The 16,600-nt window shown below is 44.8% G+C and overlaps 1 protein-coding gene across 1 annotated transcript in view; it reads right to left on the bottom strand.

The window, feature by feature from the left end:
• AQP9 (aquaporin 9) overlaps positions 1–16,600 on the bottom strand; it is a 50,736-nt gene that overhangs the window by 3,397 nt on the left and 30,739 nt on the right. Inside the window, exons 2-5 of the mRNA XM_055436062.2 lie at positions 14,332–14,458; positions 7,343–7,480; positions 5,631–5,749; positions 3,296–3,513 (exon numbers count right to left, since the gene is read on the bottom strand). Coding sequence (XP_055292037.1) covers positions 3,296–3,513; positions 5,631–5,749; positions 7,343–7,480; positions 14,332–14,458 — 602 coding nt within the window. The remainder of the gene's footprint in view (positions 1–3,295; positions 3,514–5,630; positions 5,750–7,342; positions 7,481–14,331; positions 14,459–16,600) is intronic.

The following is a 16,600-nucleotide window of genomic DNA, read 5'->3' as shown; positions in this document are numbered from 1 at the left end:
CAAATTTTCTATGAAAAGAATTTTCTGTGAGAGGCACCTTCTCTTCAGCATATGCTGCTGCTGTTTAATCAGTCGTGTCCAACTCTGCGACCCCCCTGGGCTGTAGCCCACCAGCCTCCTCTGTCCATGGGATTTCCCAGGCAAGAATACTGGAGTGGGTTGCAATTACCTTTTCCAGGGGATCTTCCTGACCCAGGGATTGAACTCACATCTCCTGCTTGGCAGGGGGATTCTTTACCACTGAGCCGCTGGGGACCCTCTTCAGCACATGAAGTGAGTTTAACCACCTTATTTGGTCCATCACTTCCTTTTTTTCCAGCACTGATTTGTGGTGAATCTCTCACTGTCATGTTTAACAGATTAGGGGCCAAGATACCTGCCAGCATTCATGTCCTCCTTTGACTGTCTGGATCCTCTTGAACTGCATACTTTGTGCTAAGGTCACAAGGCTTAAATGGAGGAGATTTGATGTGGCTTCCTGCCTGGCCTTACAGGTAAACAAGGTGATTGGTGTGCTATGATTTGGGGGGATACCATAAAACTGTGTCAGTTGGATAGGGTACTGTCATCAAGGGTTCATTTCTTTCTATAAGTTCTTTTAAAAATTAACAACAGCCCTGAGATCCTTCATCTATTAAGCTATTAACACTTTAATGTGAATTAGTGAAGACTACTTGCTTACATCCTATTGTGTGTGTGTGTGTGTGTGTGTTAGTTGCTCAGTCATGTCTGACTCTTTGCAACCCCATGGACTGTAGCCCACTAGGCTCTTCTGTCCATGGGATTCTCCAGGCAAGAATACTGGAGTGTGTTCCCATTTCCTTCTCCAGGGTATCCTTCTGACCCAGGGATCAAACCCAGGTCTCCTGTATTGCAGGAGAATTCTGCAATACAGGAGATTCTTTACCATCTAAGCCACCAGGGAAGCTCAAGAATACTGGAGTGGGTAGCCATTCCTTTCTCTAGAGGATCTTCCTGACCCAGGGATGGAACCCTGGTCTCCCTCATTGCAGGCAGATTCTTTACCGTCAGAGCCATCAGAGAAGCCCTTTTACATCCTCATACTTAAGGGAAAGCAAGAGTCAGCTAGGGTATGTCTTGCCCTTGTCAGACCCTTAGGAACTTACTCCCCTGTCATCCTCACTTCTTGCCATACAGGGGCAAATGAGGGTCTGAGAATAAGGCAGTCTAGGTTTCATCTGAGATCCTGGATGTGGATTCAAACTAGAAAACCTCCTGAGATGCTTGTTTTGGGTGGAAAACCCTGAAAGGATGGAACTCTAGGGACCCTTTGGAGTCCTGTTACCTCTCAAAGGTTTTCTTTTGAACTTTTGGTAGAGGATTATCAGCCAGCCTAGCTATTTCATAACTGGTATCTGCCCTTTTAAATTTATTTTATATAATGATGTCAGATTAATTTTTGGTAAATTGAAGTTCTAAACACATCAAACTTTTGCCCTAAATCCTTTGCTGCTCCCTATAATCTATAGAAAAGAGAGCAACAAAAGTCCCAGAGTCTTGTTCTAGAAATCTAGTCCTCTATGATCTGAAACAATTGCCCTTCCAAGTCTCTTCATACAGCCTTCCAACTAGACCAGGTCATGTGTCATTTTAATATACTGTCTTTAGATACAGATGCCTCTCTGCTTGAAATAGCCTCTCTGTCCCTGATTGAACATGTCCAAATACTATAAAATGCCCCATAGTTCCTAAATTTTGAGCTGCAAATCTTCTCTCAACTCCTGGGGTTAGTCATTTGACAGCTTCAACCTGTGTAAGAGCCTATGCTCACCCTCTGAAACAGAACGTAAACACAGCAGTGAAGGGCATCTTTAGCGCTGGGCCTTGAATAAGGGATTAGGAGGTGGCATGGGTGAATGAACGCATGCATGAGGGAAAATCCTGATCCTAATAAGGGATGCGGTGCTCAGTTTGGCATTAGGTGCTTTCAGCATCACAGATGTGGGCTGCTGCCATATACTCAACAAAGCAAAGAGAACAGGCAAGACCTGTTTTAGAACCACCGTCACTCTTAGAGCTTTGGGTGAATCACCAAGCAAGGCTCAAAGCGAGGCCAGATCACTCTGGCGCGTCTTTGTTTTAGGGGTCTGTGTGAAGCTCACAGAGGTGTCTTGGTGGTGAGGTGAGGACAGTGGTCTCCTGGAGTGAACCTCAGGAAATTGAAATTAAAGGAAACTCATGGGTTAATTCTGGGCTTTGGAAACAAGGAGACCTTTCACATGTTCTCAATGGTCCATTGGAAGAATACAAAAGATCCATCCTAGCTGTGAACATTTTGTTCTACCTTTTCATGTTCTAGTATGGTCATTGTGGAACAGAGCTCCTCAACTGTGGCGCTTTTAGCATTTTTGTTTGTGGGGATCTGTCCTGGGTACTGTAAGATGCTTAGCAGTATCCCCCGTTGGACTCTACCCACTAGATACTAGTGACAAGTTCTGCCCCCACCATGCCCAGCTGTGACAACCCAAAGTGTCACCATGCATTGCCAAACATCCTTGGGGGCAAAATTGCCACTGGCTGAGAACCACTGCTCTAGAAAATTCATTGTATTGTCTGTTCCTTAAATATAGGGTATGTTGGGGACTTTCCCAGTGGTCCAGTGGTTAAAAATCTGCCTGGTGATGCAGGGGACATGTGTTGAATCACTGGTCAGGGAACTAAGATCCCAAATGCCATGGAGCAACTAAGCCTGCGTACCACAACTGGAGAGTCTGTGCGCTGCAACAGAAGATTCTGCACGACGTGGTGAAAATCTGGTGTGCCACAACTAAGGCCCGACACAACCAAAGAAAGAAGCAGAAAAGACAGGGAACACGGGGAATGGTGCTTGGTTCTTTTTGTATCCTCCATCTCCTAGGACATATGTGGCATAGAGCATTTATCCGTTTTCATTCAATAGCTTTCATTGAGGATTTCTAGGTGCTAGACCCTATTTCAGTCACTGCAGACAAAGCAGTGGGAACACGGTTAAGGTCCCTGCTCTCACAGCGCTTCCTCTGCAGCGGCTCCAATGCTGCCAGTGGTGGCGATTAGCATAGCGTCCGTGACTCCTCGCTGTCTGCCTCTTCGTCTCCCTCCCCCTCCTCTCTCTCTGTCTTACACACACACCCCACATCATAAATCACCAGTGGTACGTTCCACACTTATGATGAGAGTGCTCTTACCCTCACCCTCCCATCGGCACTCTCTTGGATCTCCAGGTCGAAGCCCAGCCCTCCCCATTGAGGCGCAGCATGAATCTTCCTCCCTCTTCCCCGATCGTTTTGTTACTTACCTGAACACCTCAAACCCCCAACCTGCCAAAGCAGTGAAAAGTCTGGGACTCAGGTCTCGAGCTGGGTTCATGGCAGAGCCACTGTTCATTCCCAGAGAGGAGGCGATGGCAACGATCAGGAAGCCAATGACAACAGGCTCTAGGCCTCTGGGGACTCCCAAGTTTCTCGAATCAAAAATAGCAAAGATGACAATGAGGAGGAACATGGTGGCCACAACCTGGGTAAGGAGAAATGTGCGAGGGGTTCAGCTTATGTTCTTCCCACTGGCCCACCTCAAAACGCACCCACTATTGTTAACAACAAGCCTAGTAGTAAGCAGCATACACTGCCTGAGCACTGTGTCAGAGCCTTTTCTTCTTATCAGCAGTCCTAGACAGGGGTGCTAGCATCTCTCCCTTACAGACTAGTTACTTGACCGAGGTGACACAGTCAGGGGCAATCAGGTGTGGATGCAGAGAGGTTAACTCTAGAGACTGTGTCTCAACCACACTGACCTGTTAACTGCTACCAGATAAATAGAGGGCAAGCTTCAGGCTGGGAAATGAACGAAGGGGCTCATTCAAATTGGTGAGAAAAACGATGTGAGACAGCAATGGATACATGGGCAAAGGAAATGAAAAGACAGTTCATAAAAGAAAAATAGATTTGGGAAGCAAATAAGTGAGGAAAACTGATTTGTAATGAAAAAAATGCAAGCAATACCACATGTTAGGGAAATGATATCAGTTCTCTCAGGCTTTCCTGGTTGAATTAATTACATTTTATACTTTTGAAAGGCAATTTAGCAATGATTTAGCAATACGTATTTTAAAAAGCCCATAAACGTGTGTACTCAATTGCATCCAGTTGGATATTTGAGAACTACACCTTGGAAATCATCTAAAATATGGAAAAATCATAAAATGAATATGCAAATACATAATTAAGCATTATTTATAGTACTGGAAAACTGGATTCCACATCAACAGGGCAAAAGCAATTGGGTAGTGCCCATTCTATGGTCTATTATACAGCCACTAAAAACAATAAATATAAAATCTGTGTGTACAATGTGATGATTAAATATTTACCTCAGTTAACATGAAATATTTTTCCTGGTTAACATGAAAATGAACAGGTATGTTTTCAGAAAAAAATATTAGAAAACAAAAACTATGTGATAACATTAAAAAAAAAATTGGAGGCTTCCCTCTTGGCTCAGTTGGCAAAGAATCCGCCTGCAATGCAGGAGACCCGGGTTTGATTCCTGGGTCATGAAGATCCCCTGGAGAAGGAAATGATAACCCACTCCAGTATCCTTGCCTGGAGAACCCCCGTGGACAGTCTATGGGGTCACAAAAGTCAGACACGACTGAGCAAGTAAGCACACACGTGGTAAAATTGAAAAATACTTGTGACATTAGGTAAAAAATTACATGTGCATCACATTTTATACTTGAAAATAACATAAAAGACAAGTTGTAAGGGATTATACAAACAATGATAGCAGGTATCTTGAAGTGGTGTGGTAAAATGGGTGTTTCCCCCAGTCTCTGCTTTCTAATATTTCTAAACTATTATTTGGAAATTGCATTACTATTTTACTTTAACAACTAAATGACAGCCACATTTACCAGATACTTATTATGTGCCAGGTACTTCATTGCTTTTTCTCATTAGAACCTCACACTAATCTGTGAGATAAATCCTATTTATTCACAATTTACAGAAGAGGAAATGAGGATTGAAAGAGGTTAAGAAACTTGCCCAAGGGCATAGAGTTCCTAAGCAGAACAATCAGGATGAGACTTAGGCAACTGATTTAAGACCAGAATAGTCGTGCTATTGGCTACATGACAAATGCTTGGATGCCCCTTGTTTAAATGTCAAAAAGGAGAGACACTTCTAGTTGCCTGGAGAGTCTAGATAAACCTATACATATGGGGAGACACCAAGGGCCCTCAGCTCGCCTACCACACTTCACAGGTCTTGAACTGAGAACAAAACGTCTTTTCTCCAGATCTCTACATTTACATGATGTGAACAAATGAGACAATTTCGCAAAGCAAACCCCGTTTGCCCCTACAGGGCTTGAAATGTCCACTCCTCCACTTTTTTTCTGAACTTCAACTGATGTGAAACAAGTGTACTTTTTAAAGAGGAAGCAGGAATCTCTTAGTGGTTCAACTTTGGCCAGCACAAGAATTTGTCAGCAAAGCTAGGGTTATGCTTAGGGACCTCCAACTTTGGAAACACGGACTTTCCTTTCTGATAGGCCTGTAATGTTCCTAGGCACCCTCCTTATTAGATTATGTCTTTTCACTGAAGTTGGGTCTTTGTTGCATGTACACTTACTTGTTCTGCAAATGCATTCACCAGAGACAGATACGGAGCTGGGTATGTTGCGAAAATGTGTGCTGTTGCATTTTCTCCCACGATGAGCAGTTTTCCACCAGCAAAAGACATAAATGCATCTATGGAAGACAGAGCTCTGGCACGTTAGTGTCCTCTGGGCAGAAGAGAGGGAGACCTATGCCAGGTCTTGTGCTGAGCAAGTGCAGACAAATAGCCAGGTTCAGTTTGGCAGATCCATATCATTTGCCTCTCTTTGTCTCATAGTATGGTAGTTTGAGAGATGCCCAGAGAGCTCCCAGGGTGACGGGTCAGAGAGGGAAAGCCCTGGATGGTTCTCTCCACACTTGAGCCAGTCCTTATTCAGTGGGTCTTGGGAACCAGTTTTCTCTGAGGGGAATTGTTGGAATTTTCAAGACTGACTAAAAGCCAAAGTGAAGCTAGGCAGAATCCATGTTTCCCAGAGGGTTCTCAGTAACCCCTAATCCCCGTCCAGCATTTGAGGGCATCAAGTACAGTGAAGGCGCCCTTAGAGCAAGAGACCCAGCAGACCCTGACACAGCCAGTGTGGGCTAGGTTGTCCCAGACTCCCAGGCCTCTCCTGACCCAGCAGCTGACTCTCCAGGTTTCTGGTCTGATCTCTAATTCTTAGGATAGTCTGCGGGAAGAGGTGCCTTTCCACAGGTACCTCTATTGGGCTTGGCTCATAAATTGTAGTTTCCTAAGTGTTCCAGCTTGAGAGTTATAAGGTACTGAGATTTACTTTGGGTTAGATAGAAGGAACTACTTTAACAGTTGATTTTATGGAACCCCAAGATTTTTTAGTTTGAAAGTGTTCCGAAGTCATCTAGTTCATTCCCTCGTTTTCCAGAGGAGGCACCTGAGACCAATAAGGTCAGATGACTTATTGAAGCCACACAGCTACTTACTTAGTTCATATGGAACTAAAGTCTGGGTTTTCCATCATCAGAACTTTGATTCCCCTTGGACTGCTGCCAAATGGAAGCCCTGGCTATTGGACAAAAGGGAGATGGGGTTCCCTACCCACCCCATTTCTCTGCTGTGTTCCTTCCCTCAAAAGGTTTGCTCCAAATTCCTTCTCTAAATATTTACTCATCATTCCCTTTGCCACTAGTCAATGGCTTTTCTCCCAGCCAATTCAGAGAAAGCTATGGAGAAGCCAGTGGTCTGTTGCTTGCTTTGGTATTGTTTACACTGTAGTACTGGTTGGGTCTAAAGATAGAATCCCTTTATGTTCTCCCCTTCATTTAAGTTGTGATCATTTTCATTAAGAGGCTTCATGAATGTGCCCTGAGAATAATGTTGGCCCCGTTAATTAGAACTTAGGACCCTTAGAAGGGCTTCCCTGGTGGCTCAGATGGCAAAGAATCCACCTGTAATGCAGGAAACCCAGGTACAATCCCTGGGCTGGGAAGATCCCCTGGAGAAAGGAATGGCAACCCACTCCAATATTCTTGCCTGGAGAATTCCATGGACAGGGGAGCCTGGTAGGCTACGGTCCATGGAGTCTCAAAGAGTTGGACACAACTGAGCACCCAACACTTTCACTTTCATTCAGGACATTTAGAACTGCCTGTCAAGTGTATGACGACTGTGTCCTGTTCTTTCTTATCTCACCTCTTCCTGCCAAGTAGTCCTGAATTTCAGCTTACACCCATCTCTCTCTAATCTCTGGACTCAGGGGCCCTACTCACCATAGTAAATGCCGAAGAGGGTTGCAGCCCCTACAAAGGCTCCCAAGAACTGGGCCCCCACATAAAAGGGGAATTTGAACCATTTCATCCGTCCAAAAAGACACATTGCAAAAGAAACAGCTGGGTTGATGTGGCCACCTGCAAAGAAGACAAGGTGATTAAGAAAGTCAGAGGGCAGGCCAGGGAGAACTATTGTGAAGAAAAGCTTATCTAGGGACTGCAGGCAGAACTTGGTCTTCTAGGTAAGGATCCATAAGTGAGGACACAGAGGGGTGTGTGTGTGAGGGTGGGGAGGAAGAGAGGACTATTAATCCTCATGGCATCATTAGATACTTTTCAGGAAGTTTAGCTTTCTCAAAGTCAATTTTATAAAGCAATTTGTACTCAAGTGGCTTATTTTCCATCTTTGTCTATTTCTATGTCTATCATTCTATCTATCATCTCTCTCTAATGGGCTTTCAGTTCAGTTTAGTCACTCAGTTGTGTCCGACTCTTTGCAACCCCATGGACTGCAGCACACCAAGCCTCCCTGTCCATCAGCAACTCCCAGAGCTTGCTCAAACTCATGTCCATCGAGTCAGTGATGCCATCCAACCATCTCATCCTCTGTCGTCCCCTTCTCCTCCCGCCGTCAATCTTTCCCAGCATCAGGGTCTTTTCCAGTGAGTCAGCTTTTCACATCAGGTGGCCAAAGTATTGGAGTTTCAGCTTCAGCATCAGTCCTTCCAATGAATATTCAGGACTGATTTCCTTCAGGATGAGCCGGTTGGATCTCCTGGTTGTCACTCTCAAGAGTCTTCTCCAGCACCACACCTCAAAAGCATCAATTCTTCGGTGCTCAGCTTTCTTTATAGTCCAACTCTCACATCCATACATGACTACTGGGAAAATCATAGCTTTGACTAGATGGACCTTTGTTGTCAAAGTAATGTCTCTGCTTTTTAATATACTGTCTAGATTGGTCATAGCTTTTCTCCCAAGCGTCTTAATTTCATGGCTGCAGTCACTATCTGTAGTGATTTTGGAGCTCAAGAAAATGAAGTCTGTCATTGTTTCCATTGTTTCCCCATCTATTTGCCATAAAGGGACGGGACCGGAGGGGCCATGATCTTCTTTTTTTGAATGTTGAGTTTTAAGCCAACTTTTTCACTCTCCTCTTTCACTTTCATCTACAGGCTCTTTAGTTCTTCTTTGCTTTCTGCCATAAGGGTGGTGTGTCATCTGCATGTCTGAGGTTATTGATATTTCTCCTGGCAATCTTAATTCCAGCTTGTGCTTCATCCAGCTTGGCATTTCGCATGATGTACTCTGCATATAAGTTAAATAAGCAGGGTGACAATATACAGCCTTGACATATTCCTTTCTCAATTTGGAACCAGTCTTCTTTTCCATGTCTGGTTCTAACTGTTGCTTCTTGACCTGCATACAGACTTCTCAGGAGGCAGGTCAAGTGGTCTGGTATTCCCATCTCTTTAAGAATTTTCCACAGTTTGTTCTACTGGGCTTTCTCTTCCTTTCCTTTCCGTTCAGTTGCTCAGTCGTGTCCGACTCTTTGCGACCCCGTGGACTGTAGCCTACCAGGCTTCTCCGTCCATGGGATTCTCCAGGCAAGAATACTGGAGTGGGTTACCATTTCCTTCTTCTCCACGGGATCTTCCCAGCCCAGGGATTGAACCCGGGTCTCCCACATTGGAGGCAGACGCTTTAACCTCTGAGCCACCAGGGAAGCCCCTACTGGGCTTTGCCTATCTATAAATCAATAACCCCAAAGAGATTGATGTAAACTGTTAGCTTCAGTATATTTTAAAATCAATATATTTATACAATATACTTAGCAGATTTATTTCTATATCTAGGAATTCCTACAGAGAAGGCAATAGCAAGCCACTCCACTACTCTTGCCTAGAAAATCCCATGGATGGAGGAGCCTGGTAGGCTGCAGTACGTGGGGTCGCTAAGAGTCGGACACGACTGAGCGACTTCACTTTCACTTTTCACTTTCACACATTGGAGAAGGATGGCAACCCACTCCAGTGTTCTTGCCTGGAGAATCCCAGGGACAGGGGAGCCTGGTGGGCTTCCGTCTATGGGGTCACACAGAGTCGGACATGACTGAAGTGACTTAGCAGCAGCAGCAGGAATTCCTAAGTCCATGTCCAGAGGATATAGAAATAATATTAGGACTGAAAAAGAGACATGTCTTTAATGGCCCTCCCTTGGTGGGCTGTGCCTCTCACTGAGGTAAGGGACTCAGTTTATTTTGGGTGGTCACAACATCTGAATGGATTCTCTGTAGTTTCTCTGCATAGAAATGGAATAACATTTCCTTCACTCCAACCTAAACTCTGACTCAAGAAATCATCCTCTTTGATTCTTATCCATTTGCAAGTTCAGGCAGAGGGCTTGTTCTGGGGGTAGGCTCCTGCTATCCCCAGCTGACTTTGCTGTAGCAGCAACAACCACACATATTGAACACTTGCCAGATGCTGTCATATGGGTAATTACACGCACTTGATCCTCCTAAGAAACCAGTGAGATGGGTCCTACCCTAGTTAACTGGTGGGGAAACTGAGAAGTCAAGTAACAGTTTATGGTCACATGGCTAATAAGTGGTAGGTCTCGGATTCAAATCCAAGCTTCTTTGAACTCTAGGGCCTATGTTCTATGTTTTGACTTTTCTAGGTTTTCTTTACCAAGTTTATAAAGGTTTTCTCTGCCTTAGAAGGCAGGTGAAAAAATTTCAAAAGTCATCTTTGAATATATGGGCTTGATTCCTAGGGATGAAGGACACACATGTGAAGAGTACAGAAGACATTTAGTGTGTGTGTTGGGGGAATTAGAGTGACTGTCAGTGTAGCCATACTGAAATGTGGACCTCCGGGTTATGGAAATAGCTGTAAACAAAGCAGTGATGATGATGATGATGATGATAATGAAGATGACACTTTGCCATTTGACTCCACACAGAACCTATTGATAAGCTTGTTTTTGGAAGCCTCCCTCCTCTCATTGCCTCCAGGAAGAAAGTTGTGCTTCTCCTGAATCTCTAAGCCAAGGTGGGCCTGCAGTGGGGAGGGATTCTGACTGCTGGCTAAACTATGAGGGCCCTGTCTTCACCTGACTCTGCCCCTCAGAGGCTCATATGAACAAGAAAATGTCAATACATCAAAGCACAGGTGACTTCCTGAAGACTTACACATGCATCACCTGTTTTGTTTTGCTTTTAAATCTAAGAGAGTCGTAATTCTGGATACTGGCAAGAGTACAGCTTACTAGGAAGCTGGAAACAGGGCTTAGAAGAGGGGACTACATAGGGCAGGGGAAAAGTTCCTGGAGGCAGCCCTGTTTCTCTTCTTCCAGAGGCTAGTTGGAGGGTCACCGCCACCCAGCCAGCCTGGAGGGACCCAGTGTGAAAGGACCCGGGGACATAAGAAATCACCTCCAGTCAAAAATATCTCCCCTCAGATGAGTCCACCAATGGCAGAGTTATTATTTAGCAAGCTCCTCTTCCAAAATAAAACTTGCTGTAGGTTTAAAGCATAAAAGATTTATGCTTTTAGTCTCTCAAAAGCACTCTGAGGCCAGAACTATTATTCACCTTGACCTTCACATACCAAAAGGCACTTAGTAGGTGTTCAAGATATGAAAGGTGGAGATTCAAATAGCCAGAGGTCTTTATTGAGATAGCTCAGGCTACAAAGACCTACAGAGGGAAAGCTGTTTGAGGGTCAGAGAGGGTGTGTATGGGAGGGCGCTTTGCAAAGCAATGAGGAGAGTTTCTCTTTGCAGAGATGCTTGCTCACTCGGCTCACCCTCACCTGAAAGACAAAACAGAGCAGCATTGCAGAAGAAACAGGAGTGTTAGAGTTGGAGAGGGCCACGCTCATATCTTGGCCCTGTCGAAGTGCTTGTGATGATCAGATTATTCACATAAAGACCCGGGTGGGTGGAGCTGAAGCCCAGGAGGAGGCCTGAGATGAAAGTCTTACGTGAGCAAGGTGATCTGGTTCAGGGTTCTGTCCTAGACGAGTCCCCTTCTCCCTGCCACCCACAGACAACTCTATGATGGAGATAATCCTACTATTTTAGCTCTCATTAAGCAATCTTGCTTTTTTCTGGAGATTTTTATTGCCTATAAAATGCTGCATCAGAAACAGCTGCCCTAGTCTAGGTACAAGTCAGCAGAGCAAACGTTGAGTGTGGGGTGGTGCATAATCAAGGCATTGCGAGTTCTGATTGGCCAGACTGGATTGCCAGACTCCTGGCAAGCTCACAAGGGAGCAGGGTAGGTGACTCCTGTGCAGAGAAGTAACACTTTATGTTCTAAAACCAGAGGTCAGCTGACCTTCCCAGTCTGGACCACAAAGTAGGGTCCCATTTATGTTTATGCCTAATATACATTGGTTATTTTTGGAATTCCAAAGAGGGCCTCACAAGTGTCCACAAACCAGGATGTTAGTTGCAGCCACTATGAGAGAATCACCTCCCCTCCCTCCACCCCCCATCTTCCTCTCCTATTCCTGGGCTGTTAAAGCCAATACTGAGTCTGCACTGATGTCATCATTGGGCCAGGGTGTTATTTGTGCCTATTTCCCCCAATTCCCTGGGAGCCTGAATAGTGCTTAGTTCCAAACAGAGATGGGAAATAAGTTCCCTTTCCCCAGCTCAACACTGCCATTCCAGGTGGCTCAGTGGCAAAGAATCTGCCTGCCAATGCAGAAGACGTGGGTTCAATCCCTGGGTCAGGAAGATCCCCTGGAGAAGGAAATGGCAACCCACTCCATATTCTTGCCTGGAGAATTCCAAGGACAGAGGAGTCTGGCAGGCTATAGTCCATCGAGCTGCAAAGAGTTGGACATGACCTAGCGACTAAGCAACAGCAATAGCTGCCTTCTATTAGCCAGGCTCATAAACTGTTCTCCTTGCATTTGGGGATCTCACAGTCTCTCTGAAACAATTTGGACAGCTCCCAAGCCTTGCTCAGAAACAGTGCTTCGTGAAAACAGTCCCCTTACTCCTCTGAGCGCAGGGGTTTAACCAACCCCAGGCTAAAGGCCAGATGGGAAGATCTCACACCATCTTTCACTCCCTCTTCTCCTTCCTGCTGGTCTCTGCCCCTTTTCCTCCCATGATAACTCCAAATATATCAGTGTATGCAAACAGACATTAAAAGTGGTGGTGGTGAAGTGTTAGCTGCACTGGTAAGGTCTGGGACCAATTTATCCTAAGTAAATATTTGATTATATTCAATTCAGGGAGTTATGTAGGTGAAATACTGCAAAACCACATCTCCACCTTAAAAAAGTAGCTGAAAATATGCCTACATTTATATTGCATGGTTTGTGGAAACCACACTTGTCTGAATGTAGTTGGGAGGGTGGCGGGGGAGGCAATGGAGCATTCTGCATGCTTGTTTGAAGCCAAGAAGGTATTCTGTCTCTGGTGTCAAGGCCTGCACTGTCATCAAGCCTTGGCCCATTCAGGGTGGCCCCCTGGTTATTTTTGCATCTTGGGTAGGCAGTAGAGTGCTGGGATCACAGCAAAGGCTCAGCAAGAGTTTGAACAGAAACACTGCTCCTACCTAACAAACCACATAGATGGGAATCTGTAACTTGGACTGCCTCAGGATCTGAGTGTCCCTATGATATGGAAAGGCTGCCAGCCAGCAAATGACTGTTCCGAGCACCTAGTCCCTGGAGGCTCTGAGGGGGTCTGGGCAGTCATTCTTCGGTGCTACAATGGCAGTGTTTGTCACCAGTCCAGCCAACTCACCTGCAGGATCCTCCCCTGGACTGTCTTGCCCTGTTCTAGACCTGTACAGCCCTGTCTAAACTGCCTTTCCCATGATAGATCATTGGAAGTGTTGTTTAGTAATGGGGACCTGCGCTTTGCTGTCTCATGGACCTGGGCCAAATCTTTGATTTGCCTTTTTACCAGCTGTGGAATGTCTGGCAATTAATGTAACCCCTTGGGGGCTTCCCAGATGACACAGTGGTAAAGAATCCGCCTGCCATTGCAGGACACACAAGAGACACAGGTTCGATCCCTGGGTCAAGAAGATCACCTGGAGAAGGAAATGGCAACCCATTCCAGTATTCTTGCCTGGGGAATTCCATGGACAGAGGAGCCTGGTGGGCTATATATAGTCCATGGAGTCGCAAAGACCTGACTGAGCACAAACCCAAAGCAAAAGCAAAAATCTTCAGGTCTCCAGTTTGCTCTGTAGAATGGACAGTAATACGTGCCTCAGAGTGCTGCTGTAGAAGAGAGAGGAGATAAATTGTATACAGCACCCCGTACGGTGCCCAGCACACTGGGGTTCCCATCTTCCCTTATTACCAACAGTCTTACCTTAGCGTTCTGAGTCCCCAAGACAAGGCTACTAAAGATTCTGCAACCCATTGAGAAGTGGATCATTTTCACAGTTCCTTCCTAAGGTCCCAGGCTGCATTAAGTATCATTTCATTTTGTTTCTCAGAACCTCGAGAATCGCTTTTAATTAGTCTACCACTCAGGGCAGGGCTGGACCAAGACCTCCTGACTAGCCCTGCACCTCCATGAAAGCACCAGCTACTTTGCAAATGGCCCAGGGCTCTCTGTAATTTCTCTGATTAAAGGTCTAGGGAATTGCCTCTGTTGGAGTGATCTTCATGGGGCCACTCACAGAATATCTGGGAAGTGGTTTTCAAGCGTGAGATGGAGCTTGTAAAAGGGCGAAGAATACGATTCAGTGGCTGGATATCGGAATCAGTCAGTTCTGAGTTCCAACCCTCATCTCTGTCTCTTGCTACAGGTTGCCAAAGCAGCAAGTCACTTAGCATTTATTTACTGGTCATTTAAAACTGATAGTTTATAAAAATAGAATCAAAGACATAGTCTTGCAGGACTGCTGAGATCTAAAACAGTTAAGGTATGTGAAGCACCCACAACAGTGATAGTACACGGGGATGGCTGAGTTAGTAGCAGTTGTCATTGTTTCTGGTACTTACCAGAGACACCTGCACTCACATAAATGGCCATCACAACTGCCATTGAAAATCCAGTATTGATAGTGACGATTCCTCCAAAGTGTCCTCGACTGAGAACAGCTTGGGCAACAGAACCACATCCAAGGACCTAGAATGAGAGGAAACTCAGCAAGTGAGTGAAGATGGCCACCATCAAAGACGATGGGAAGTCACAGTAACAAGAAGCATTTTTCAAGCACATTCACAAACCAGGCTGCCACAGGCCTCGTATAAATCAGCTTATAATCTTCCAACTGTGCACAGGTAGCAAAATGCTGGTCCTGAGGCTGCATCTGGATTATGGATGAGTTTTGTTAGTCCTTCACAGTGTTAAAATTTGTAATGAATCTATAAATTGGGTAATTTGGTAATCATTTAATTATACATAAATATCTAATCATTATGTTATAAAACTGAAACTATTAACATAATGTTGTATGTCAATTATACTTCAAAAAGAAAGGGCGAGAGGAAGGGAGGGTAGAAGGTGGGGGAAGAAAGGAACATTTGGTGAGGGAGGGTTATTGGGAAAGATGAAACAGTTGCATAAAGTTCGGTAGGAAAACAACAGGACAACACATGACCATCGGCCATCCTCATGCTGTGGTTTAAAGACCCAGTGTGGTCCTGAAGGAATGTCTGGGGCCGGAGGATCATTAGATCATTGCTCCTAGATGTCAAGTAGCCAAACTTTTTCTGGAATACAGATCCCAGTTTGGGTTTCTTAACTAAAGAAGAGCACCAACTGGAGGGAGGACTCGGCATCAGTAATGGATATGGTTTGAGGGTCTGTGAAGAAAGTTTTCAGAAACAAATGTATTCAAGGAACAAGAGACGAAGAATAGGAAGGCTTCTTATCCGGATGATAATAACCAACTGCGGTGTCTCTTCACAAAAAGATGAGAAGGGAAATCTGAACCTGAAATAAGAGAGGATGCACAGCAACCATTTCTTGATAGTGATGAATTAATTCTAAATAGCTCCCTTGGGGCTCATTTGTGAAGTCCTTTAAAGAAATATGATTTACAAACAAGGGATGTTTAACACATGTAGCATGGTTTTGTTTTACTCCTCCCTGACGGCAGAGAAATTACCTAGATGATCTTTTAACACCCCCTCCAGTCCCTGATTCTAAGATATATCGACTTAACTCTAACTGCTAGACAGGAGGGAGAGGGAGGACCTGACATCTGGAGGGATGCACCAGGACTGCACATCACAGGCATGGGGCTGTCTTTGATGTTAATCACAGATTTGGCTCCAGACCCTATACTGAGAGCCAAGTTAAGTTGCAGCAGGAACATGGTTCCCTTTCCCTTTTTATGAAATGAAAAATTCTCCTGAGTCTGTCTCACAGCCTACCAACTTCACCTAGACTTGACATTATTTTTTCTAGAATCCTTTTCTGTTACAATAAATGTCAGAATTAAAACTACACTGCTGTCTTTCTTTTTAAGACCAATTAAATGCCCCAAGTACAACTTCCAAGCTAACTGTCATTTTGGCAGCCTCTTCTGAAAAAGAGAAAAAAACAAAACAAAACATTCCTGACAGCTTAGAAGACCTGATTTAGACAACCAGGGGTAAGGAAAGACACATTCAGACACGGGCCAGTCCTGAGCTATTACTACTTTCCAAATAAGCTTCTTCCCTCTTTTATGGTGTGATATTCATGGACTTGTGATATTCTGCAGGGGGCGTAAAAGCTTTAAAAGGTCTAAGTGGACCTGGGGAGGCTTCTGTTCTGTCAAACTTCATTGTGATTAATACTGTCCTCTTCCACCCTAGATGCTGAAATTGCTTTTTTGTTCTTTTCTAGGGAGGATAACTGATGGCATCACGAACTCAATGGACGTGAGTCTGAGCAAGCTCCAGGAGTTGGTGATGGACAGGGAAGCCTGGTGTGGTGCAGTCCATGGGGTCACAGAGAGTCAGACACGACTGAGCAGCTGAACAAAACTGAACTGATGCTGTGCACTGCAGGAGATGAGCAGGAGAAATAAACAAGGTAAGGACTTCAGTTTGCCCAGTCGGAAATTGCTATTCAGAAGATTTCAGCCCATGGTGACATCATTTCTTTCTAATTTTTAAATACTCTTATGATAGCCTGAAAATTAATGATGCAGAAAAGTAATTGCCTGCTAGTATCTTTTCTTGCCTGCTTCCTGTCTCCTGCATTCACAGGGAAGTAGACCTTGGATATCCTGACGTTATCATACTCTGATCACTAGGGAATTGGTCACTCACCCTT

This window comes from Moschus berezovskii, chromosome 9 (genome assembly GCF_049115385.1).
Source record: "Moschus berezovskii isolate FMDL1 chromosome 9, NW_MosBer_1.0, whole genome shotgun sequence".
NCBI classification, from domain to species: Eukaryota; Metazoa; Chordata; class Mammalia; order Artiodactyla; family Moschidae; genus Moschus; species Moschus berezovskii.
Note: the sequence above shows the minus strand (reverse complement) of the source record. Positions and strands in the feature narration are given on the sequence as shown.